The sequence below is a fragment of the Panicum virgatum genome, chromosome 5K, assembly GCF_016808335.1.
Source record: "Panicum virgatum strain AP13 chromosome 5K, P.virgatum_v5, whole genome shotgun sequence".
In the NCBI taxonomy this organism is placed as follows: domain Eukaryota; kingdom Viridiplantae; phylum Streptophyta; class Magnoliopsida; order Poales; family Poaceae; genus Panicum; species Panicum virgatum.
Genome location: NC_053140.1, coordinates 61,683,473 through 61,693,807, shown reverse-complemented (window position 1 = coordinate 61,693,807; position 10,335 = coordinate 61,683,473). Strand labels below are relative to the sequence as shown.

Here is a 10,335-nt window from a genome sequence, read left to right as displayed (position 1 = left end):
CGGAACCAAGCTAAGCGGCTACACAGACTTCGGATCGCCCAGGGAGCAAGCACCTCTTCCCGGACCTGGCTTTTGTCGACCGTGGCGAGCGGTCTCCGCCGGAGCGGGCCACCGGAGTGGACTTGGAGCGACCGTTGCTGACAATCCGATGAAGCTTGTTACCGGATCTCATAGTAAGGTGCAAAGAAACCAAGCCTTATACTAGAAGAGAGCCCGGGACCTCTAAAGACAGCAGTCTTGGATACTAGAGTACTTGTAACAGGGTAGTGAAGTACGTAAACTTTAGGGTACATTACCAAGCTAAGCCACGCGGAGCTTCTCTACCCCAGGATACAAATACCACTTCCCCAGAGCAGGTCCCTAGGGGTCCGGACCGCCTTCCAGCTAGAAGGGGTGTCTTCACCTGACCACAAGCCAGCAACTTAACTTGGATTGTTAGCAATAAGGGAAACACCGGTCAAGAGAAAAGAATAGTTAAACCAAGGCGAATAGATGTAATCAGGGTGGAGCCTAGGTAAAACTGAAAAAGAAAGTCTCCTTTATTATTGTGGTTGTCACGGTATACATCGGAGGTCGGGATTACGAGGTCGGACCTCCACCGCTCCGGACCGCTTTTGCCTGTTTGTGTGATAGGGCCAGAGGTCGGGTTTACAAGGTCGGACCTTGACCGCTCTGGACACACACGTAGACGCCACGCTATTACAAAGGAGGAATTCTCTTAGTTTTTTCTTAGGAGTAACCTACGGCTGCATGCTATACAGCGTGTTCTTCGGAGGTGAAGGCGCCCTGGACGTGCCTGAACCGCATCATCCAGCATCACTTCGGGAGCTCGGGGGACCCCTTCTTGCCTAAGAGCTGTCACATGCTTACATGGCATGAGACAAATTCTTTGGCTTTGAACGGAAGAGGCCCCCTCCCCCTGCCGTCGCCGTTGCCGATGGAAACCAGAGCGCTTGCGCAGCAGATGGACCGGTGCGACGCGTGGAGAAGTGCGGTCGTTCGCCGGCTTGTCCTTGGTGCTAGCGCCAGGGGCCCCCGCACGAGGAGGCGGGGTCCTGTCTGCAGCAGCGCCGAGCAACGCTGAGGTGGATCTCCGGTGCTGGAGACGGCAGGACGACACGGTCAACTTCCTCCGGGATGGCCGTCGGCTCCAGGCTCCATGTTGAGAGAAAGCCTTGAGCCGACGCCATGCCACCGCAGAGGAGGCGTGGCCGTTGCTTGAGAGAAAACCTTGAGTCGACGTAGGGGCGGCAGCGCGCAGCGGCGCCTTCGCTGTGCGCTGCCACGCCGGCTCTGAGGTGTCGCAGTGGCGACGCACAGCAGGCGTCGCTGCCGTGCGCCGCCGCACCGAGGGCGTTGGAGCGCCGGTGCCATGGCATGTGAAGTGAGTGTGGCGCTGCCTTCCTTCATCTTCTCGCTCGTCGTTGCAGAGGATGAACACGGCCCAGAAGCCCGAAAATCCAGCCAACGCCTGTCTTCCCCACGGACGGCGCCAAAATGTCGTGGGGATTCTAGGGGTACCCACAGCCGGGTGGCGGAACGCACCCGCCTATTCCCAGTGAGGGAGTACTCGGGGAAGTACTAGGCAATGGGGCTAGATCTACGCTGAGAAAGGGGACTCAAGAACACACGATTTTGAGTGGTTCGGGCCGCCGGAGCGTAATACCCTACGTCCACTGTGAGATGTATTGTTCTTGGTTGTGTATGAACCTATCCTCTGCTGGCCTTGGCTCTTGCTCAGCCTGAGGTTTTCTAGCGGCGTCCCCCCCCTTTTATAGATCAAGGGGGAGCGGATACATAGGGCGTTGATGCCCCGACAGGTGGGCCCAACGTGACTGTGGCTACAGCGGTAGCGAATCTTTACTGCTGCTCTCCTGACTCAGGGGGGTCTTTTCTTGTCCCGTCAACTAGGCGCTCGTTGGAGTAGCGTAGCTTGCGGCGTGGCCTGCTGAGGCTATTATGTAGCGTCATAATGGGCGAAGCTGAGCCGTCGTATCCATCTGGCAGACGCAGTATGGGCGGCGCCAGCGGCTCCACTGCCTTGGTAATACGCGATCAATAGTATCCCCCGGTCAATGAAACGCCTCAGCTTCTGTCATATCAATGCAGACGTTCACCTACTGCAATAAATGCAATGGTGGGTGAACGTTGGTATGGAAACCCAAACGGCCATGTCTTGCAGACACGTGGCGGCCCCGGACCACCCCGACGCGGGGCGTCGATCTCTTCCCTTAGCGAGGGGTCCGGTTATTATACAGGGGGTCCGGGACCCCATGTGGGGTCCGGGACCCTGCGGGGGTCCGGTCTCCTCGGGGAGGTCCGGAGTCCCGACTGCTTGCGCACGAGTTCCTGCCTTTTCCGGGACACGTGGTGTCTCCGGACCTTTCCCAACTGAGGAACGGCCCAGGCCGCTGCTGGGAGAACAGGATTCCGGACCACAGGGGTCCGGTTGTTTGGATGTAGTTAAGGATAACTTATAAGATCCTTGCCTAGACACAGTAAGAGGGGGTACCCCAGTCCTGGGGTACCGACAATATATGACCCCCGCGACTCCCAAAGCCCTAGCCATCAGGATAACCCTATGCCACCGCAGCCAATTTGGTCGTCCAAGTATTTCGCGACAGCTCTGTCCCAGTTAGCATCAAAAAAGATGTAGTCCACGTCCAGGGGCTTTGGAAAATTACTGCTAGAGTCAACTTCATCCTCTTCAAAGTCCCGGCAACCAGAATATTCATCATACGTAGGGTGTACAAGCTTCCTTTTGTTCTTCTCACAAGCAAAGCAGCAACCTATGTTTTACCAAAAGCATTTTTTTTTTCAAGGTCAGTTACAAGTTTTCAGACATGGGCTAAAGCAGGATGGTGCAGCAAAACATTCTTCAAACTCAGTGCACACGACAAGGACAAAGCATATCATGGATATGTGCAGGTGATCAAACAAGACAAATCAATTTGGAATTCAATATGTGCATGGTGAAGCAAGGTTAGGTAGTTCTCTCCGTACCAAGTATGATAGTAGCAACACAAATGATTTATAGTAGTGCTGTGGAACAACTGTGAGGAAGTGCATCCAGAATTCAAACGGGGAAAAAGAAGCACCATTCACCTAGGGTGGGATATAAACTCTAATCAAATAAACCAACCTAAAATTGAATCAAAGCAATTCAAACCTCAGTAAACACTTATTATGATGAGGATTTCAGGTAGGGGATCAATAAAAAAAAAAAGGGAAATGCGTTATGTGAGCTTGCAATTCAGGGTCATCAAAATGAGGAACAGGATTGTATGGGACTCTAGGGAATTACTTGTCACCGGAAAATGACAGGACGGGAAGTTGGTGGCACTATGGAAGACATCAATATGTTGACTGGTAGGTAGGTGGATACAAAGACTAGAAAACTTTCAGGTACTCAGCAGAACAACTGAACTTTTGAAATAGCTGGTTCACTAACAATGCGATATAGAAGCAGAAGCCCATTGGGCTTATCTAAATATGGACAACTATGATAACTGGTAAGTGGATACACAGACCAGAAAGATTTGGCTGCCGAAAGATTTTGGGTGCTCAGCAAAGTAAAAGGACAGCATCAGAGTGTCCAGACATCATTTTTTTTCTGTACAGGAAGCACCGAAGCAGCCAATTTAAGCAGCAGAGGAATTCATAGCAATTGCAGCAAAGTATGCAGCAGAATTGATGGATTGATGTCCCACTATTCACCAAACTTGTTGGCCGGAATTATACGATAGTGGTGTTGGTACAGTAACAGTAAGGCCAATCCTAAGGAGAGAGGGTTACATACCAATATCTGTGAGCGGATCAACTAGCACGCACAGGCGAACATCGATCTCATCGCGAGCACGAACAATTGCTTCAGTGAATACGAGCATAGGGAAGCCTAGTGCAGAACCACCAGAGTCCTTGCGATTTGCCAGGAAATTGATGTGGTAATAACCATCATCCAGTCCTTGGTCGTTTAGTAGACTGACGCCGCATACAGAATGAAGAATGAGCTGCTCGCCTGTTTCTAATGCATAGTGTTGCGATGCCAAGTTCACAGCAGCGAGCACTTGCTTTCCTGTGTCCTTGAACTGTTGCTTCTGAGATGCGATCCACCAACGTCAGTGGTGGCTGAGGAGGTTCACATGGCAACCCCGGCAGTAGCACAGTGGAGAGGTGGTTGATGTCCCCAGGCGAAAGGAAACGGTAGATGAGAAGGAACGAGGGTATGTCGTGTTGCGCACTGACAGTGGGCAGCACTGATGATGCAAAGTGAGCCAAGGTTGTGGGATTGGGGTGCTGCGCAGCCTCGGCTGCCAGGTGAAAGGCGACAAGGTTCTGAGAGGCCATGGCTCGCAGGGCGCTGGATCTGGTGGTCCCATTGGCCAGTGCGACGGCGGCGGAGAGGTCGGCGTCGGCATTCATGAGCTGGTATAGAGCATCGGCTGTGGAGAGGGAGGGGCAGTAGTGGCGGAGCGAAGCTACAAGGCCCTGGAGGGAACGGCGGCAGATACGGACGATGCCGTCAGTGGCGAGAATCGCGCGGACCTCGTCGTCCTCTGTGTCGGTGGCGGCGCCGCCCCGGAGCGGGAAGGCAGCGGCGTACCAGATGGAGTTGACGATGATGTTGTGGACGGGGCCCAGTAGACCGAAGCAGTGGCCGCCGACGAGGAGCCCGCGGGCGAGGGTGGTCCTGAGCTCGGCTGGGGGCAGCCGTGAGATGGCGTCGAGGTAGTAGCGGTGGATGACGGTCAGCAAATCCCGCCTCATGGCCCTGACGTCCGATTGCGTCCAAGCCCAGGCCTCGGCAGGCTCCACCGGCGCCGGCACCTCCGCCTCCACCGGCGGCGGCGGCCAGCCAGGCGAACGGAAGACGGAATGGGCCTGGGCCTATGGTTCGCTTCTTCTTCTGTTCCCGGTTTTTTTATTTTTAGCATTTTTTAATCATTCTTAATAGAAATAGTATTCCGAAACTTCTTTTTACAGAAATAGCCCCTGGGGTGGTGACCCACGGCGCCAGGATCCAAATGTAAAAAAAATTATATTTGGATCCTGGTGCCATGGGCCACGGGGTCAGGCCCCTGGCGCCCTAGTCCACGACGCCAGGGGCCTGGCGCCATGGCCCATGGCGCCAGGTCCCTGTCGCCTATATAAGTTCCAAACCTCTCATTCTCTTATTTCTTTGGGTCAGTTGGATCCATGCCACTACAATTTCACGATTTTTGATTTCATGTTGAAATCGATGCCATTGAGTGGCATGATTTTCAACGTGAAACCCAATTTCACGGAGTTGTGGTGGCATGAATCGAATTTTCCCTATTTCTTTCTTCCTTTTTCATCCTGAAGCGAGTAGAAATAGAGAGGCGAGGGGAGAACGAGGAAAGCAGCGAAACTCTGTGGGAAATTCTACGCGGCAATTTCAGGTAAATTTTTTTTCAAGTTTGTATATTACTTGACTATTAGTATTTTAATGAATAGAGTTATGGATGCTATTATTTTATATAACTGAGTAGATTAATATGTTATTAGTACTATAATTAGTATTGTATATTAGTATTTTTATAGAGTAGATTATTAAAGTAGTAGTATTTTAGTGTAATTAGTATTGTAGATTACTTTATCAATAGAGTAGATTAGTATTAGTATAGTCGATTATTATTTTAGTGCTATTTTATGATTTATTCAAGTAGTTTTCAGTAATAAAATATTTTAGTTTTATAATTGATTGGATTAGTAGTGTAGTAGTATTATAGTATTTTCGTAATTGTACTGTAATGAATAGATTATTATTTCACTGTAAATTTAAATTAGAAAGTATTAAGAAATATTAGAAACTATTAGAAAATATTTAGAAATATTTAAATAATATGTATAAAAAAATTTAAAATATTAAAAAAATTAATAAAATATCAGAAAATATTTAAAAAGGAATTTATTATTTTCAAATATTTGTAAATCTTAGGAAGTATTAGAAAAAAAATTAAAAACATTATGACATATTAGAAAAAATTAGAAAATAGTTAAATATTATTTAGAAAATATTTTAAAATATCAGAAAATATGAGAAAATTTTAGAAATTATTAAATAATAAACTTAGTATTATAAAATATTAATGAATATTTGAAAATATTATAAAATATTAAGAAAACATTTTTACATATTAGGAACAATTACGAAATATTTAAATAATATTTAGGAAACAATTTAAAATATTACATATTTGAGAAAATAAATAAAAATAATAAAAAAGGAAGTTAATATTGGAAAATATTTGTACATATTTGAAATATTAGTAAGAAAACATTTTGATACATTAGGAGAAATTAGGAAATAGTTCAACAGTACTGAGAATTTTTTTTAAATACCAAAAAATATGAGAAAATATTATAAATTATTAAACAATTAAATTAATATTACAAAATATTTGTATATTTTTGAAAATATTAAGAAATTTTATTTTGTAGTGTTAGTTTAGTATCATGTTATCCAAATAGCAAATCATATTTAGAATAGTGAAAGCAGTGAAATGACCAGCTGTTTGCAGCAGATATGTCCAGCGGGGTGCGTTCACGCTCTTTTTTGGGATGGTACAGTTGACCATGGATCCAACGGAGTTGATTAAACAATTTCAAGAAGACAACTAAATATGTTGATAGACCAGCACAAAGAAGTTTCGAATCCATATATAATTGGCTGGTTCTTGGGCTGAGAACAAATGTGGAAACTCATTTCCTATCGGTACAGATACTTGTGAATTGGGGTAACGAAGGAGTAAATCTCTGGGAGTTGATGACGATTACCAACACTGACGATTGGAAAATATATATTGACAATGCCTTGCAACGTGGCTGGCCTCCAGCCATGGTTGTTCGATCCTATCCGAATGGTCAAGGTGCAGTTGGTTGTCAGGAGGAAGATGAAGCTGAGGAAGAGGTCCAAGAAGATGTGCATGAGGATGTTCCACGTGTCGAAGAAGATGCTGCCGTCCCTCTCCCCTCACCCCTCTTTTTCTGGTTGCGTCGGGTTGAAATGAGAAGAGAATGAGAGGTTTGGGGCTTATATAGGCGCCAGGGGTCCTGGCGCCATGGCCCACGGCGCCAGGACCCAAATTTTCTAGATGCTATTTTTGTAAAAATAATTAAAAAATACTCAAAATAAAAAAAACCGCTCTGGGGCCTGTCTTGTGCGCTGGGCCGCGTTTCTTGCTTTTCTGCTTCTTCGATTAAGTTTATTGTTATATATACACTTACTTGATTGCAACAAAAAAATAGTCAATGGATTGGATTTTTTTATAATACTAAGAAGCTAGGAAATAAAAAGGAAAACAAATCGTCTAGTAATAATAAAGTTGATAATAATAAGTGACTCTTAAATAAAATTATACTCTCTCCATCCACTTTTGATAGCAATATTTCGAAAATTTAAATATTTATAAATGATATCTATATTTGCTTTTGTCATGGGCTGTGGCAATAAATAACACTAGTAATAAGGAGTTTCTAGTTAAAATATTGGAGGATCTGCAAAAAGCCTGCATTGCATTTGTTAGATTGATAAACACATTTAGTGCTCTTGGTCATTATACTATATGAAAATATATCAATAAAAACTGGATGAATGGAGGGAGTACCGACAGTAAAGATGGATGCGGGTCTAGTACTGTAGTAGTCTAATTAACGTGCACGAGATTGGCCCGCGCGCGAGGAGAGCAAGATTCCAACGATGAGACCTAGAGTCCAAGAGCTTCGGTGAAGATTAGGATGAGGATCATGCCGACGAACAGCTTGGGCTGCTGCGCGTTGGCCCTGACTCCGGTGTCACCGACGATGCCAATGGCCATGCTAGAGGCGAGGCAGGAGAGGCCGCAGGAGGGGCCGGAGGCGAGGTGCGTGTAGCCGTCGAAGAGGTAGTAGGTGAGGGACCGAAACTGGTGACCAGAGGGGGGTGAATGGGAGCCGATCAAAATTTCTTCCGAAATTAAAACCGTCGGCCTATATCCTGTAAATCACCACAAGCCCTCGAACCTAGAAAGAGAGAGAGCTAAGGATTAAGGACTATCTATCTCTGAGCGAAACGCCATAGAAAGCGAAACGGAAGCAATAGCAAGAAAACTCACCAAAGAGCAGCTTCACTGGCTCAGACTGGTCTGACCGCTTGCCAAGACCAGTCAGGCCGGTCGGGCTGGGAAATTCAAAGTTCAGACCGGTCAGACCGGTTAACTAGACCGGTCAGACCAGTCGCTCCCAGACAGCCCGCAATCAAAGCTCCAAAAGGCAAATCTCGAGCAAACGAAGTCCAAATCCAACGAAACTTGGAGGATAGCTTCGTATCTACCCCGTGAACATATCCCCAAAAGATCTTTCCCAAAAGATTAACAGATCGTGAGAATTTAAGGGAAAATCAAAGAGAATTGGTGTTTTCTCAAGAACTCAAAAATCCCAATTCGTGAGGACTCTCGATTCCAGCGGGTTTAGCACTAGGCTAGATAGATTAGAATCGTCATAACGAGTCCATCAAACCACGAATCGAAGAACTTGACTCCTCCAAACACGAAACACATCAAAAGAGGAGAAATCAAGTCCAAAACTCAAAGGGGGAAGGGGAGGACGAAAAGCTCAGCACACACGGGTGAATCTCAAATCAATTTCATTCATAAATCACGGAGGAATTCACCTATACAAAGGCTAGAGCCGACCACACCATCATCCACCCTCTATATTGAGTGATTAGCTATAACCTAACCCTCTAGACTGGTTCCATGGACCGGTCAGACCGGTCGGTCTGCAGTATCCCCATGTACACGATCTCGATCGACGGTGGAGTTTCTTTCTTCGACTCGAAGTCTTTGCTGCGATGCCGCCACGTCAACGAAGATCCGGTCCGCGGTTTTGGAGGGTCCGCGAAACCCGGGTAGGTGGCCGGTTTTGAGAAAACCGCAAAAACTCCACGCGCGGGAAGATTCTCGCCTCCACACCGTGGCCCTAGACGCCGTTCCCGCCTCGGCGTTCTGACAGCCCTAGACGCCGCCCGACGCCCGTCACCTCCTCGCCCGCAGCGAGGCCCTAGACGCCGTCGACGCCCGTCGCCTCCGTCAGTCCCGAGACCGACGCCCGTGCCTCCACGACTTGGCATCTTCGACCGCCGTCTGCCTCCTTAGTTTTGTGGCGCAAACCAAGAAACCCACCTTCCGTCACCGCTTGCGCCCTCGATCCAGGAGTGGATGCCACAGCTGCCGCCCGGCCTGAGCTCCGGTCCCGGCTGCCCTTCACCGCCGTCCACCGCACGGTCCATCGGCCACATCACCTCCACGACAGCTCTCCGTCGACACTCGACGCCCGTGTACCTGCAATCCAAAGACCAAGCGCACGATCACACCGCACGGTTGACAATTCACTCATCACAAGCAGGATAAAGTACTCAACGTTCCTCAGTAGGGCTTGGCGAGGGGGTTGATGCCGGAGATGACCATGACGGCGACGATGAGGCCGAAGATGCCGAGCACGCCGGCCATGACGACAGGGACGATGGACTTGGTGACCAGCTCTAGGCGCATGACGCCTATGTGCGCCACCCCGACGCCGCTCTTGGCCGTGCCGTACGCCGCGCCCATGCCTGCATGCGCACGTTACCAATTAAGTTCGTGTCATGCGTAATGGATCGTCGATGAGGCAATGTGGGAGCAGAATATACGATCCGCAGCCAGTCTAGTCGTCTTACAGGAGAAGACCAGCGCGGAGGCGGCGCCGATGAAGCCGAGGAAGGTGGCGAGCTCGTTGCCATTGAACGTGGACGACATCCTGTCGTGTCCTTGGAGGGACAATGTCGTACGGCGGCGAGACGACGGAGACGGCGTTGAGAGAGAGCGAGGAAAGCAGACGCGGTCGATCGAGGGCGGGGGCAGGGGAAGCAGGAGGAGGATTCTCTCTCTTATACGAAGGGAAGGGGGCGTCCGGGCCGGGAGCAAAGTTGAGAGTTGCGTTGGTCCGCGGCAGGAAAGCAGCGGAGCATTTCTTGTCCCTTGCAACACTGCTACTGTTCGTTATGGACTCTTTCTTCTACAGTCTTTCCTTCAGGGGGTTTCAGCCCAACCCCCAATGAGAACCACACCTTTGTTGCTGTGATCGGGTTTTAATTTGCTTGAATTCGAATTCTGTTCAAACTCATCTCAGATACCACATTATTTTTCCCTCTTCCGGTTTTATTTTCTGAGAAACGGAGAACGATACTTATATATACCTACATATTATTCTACACTCTAGGTGCGGTGCAGCTACACTTAACTATTTACTAAACAAATTTTCAATAATAGTAACTCGGTTTAGTAATTTCTAGTCAAT

The 10,335-nt window shown here is 48.0% G+C and overlaps 2 protein-coding genes across 2 annotated transcripts; both read right to left on the bottom strand.

Moving 5' to 3' along the window:
* Positions 1-2,463: 2,463 nt before the first annotated feature.
* LOC120709325 lies at positions 2,464-4,880 on the bottom strand. Its single transcript, XM_039994937.1, has 2 exons — positions 3,800-4,880; positions 2,464-2,789 (listed from the first exon to the last, which is right to left on the bottom strand). The coding sequence occupies exon 1, from the start codon at positions 4,765-4,767 to the stop codon at positions 3,955-3,957; it is 813 nt and encodes a 270-aa protein (XP_039850871.1). The 5' UTR covers positions 4,768-4,880; the 3' UTR covers positions 2,464-2,789; positions 3,800-3,954.
* Positions 4,881-7,727: 2,847 nt separating this feature from the next.
* On the bottom strand, positions 7,728-9,827 carry LOC120710845 (V-type proton ATPase 16 kDa proteolipid subunit-like). Its single transcript, XM_039996410.1, has 3 exons — positions 9,716-9,827; positions 9,435-9,610; positions 7,728-7,913 (listed from the first exon to the last, which is right to left on the bottom strand). The coding sequence occupies exons 1-3, from the start codon at positions 9,792-9,794 to the stop codon at positions 7,728-7,730; spliced, it is 441 nt and encodes a 146-aa protein (XP_039852344.1). The 5' UTR covers positions 9,795-9,827.
* Between the last annotated feature and the right edge of the window lie 508 nt (positions 9,828-10,335).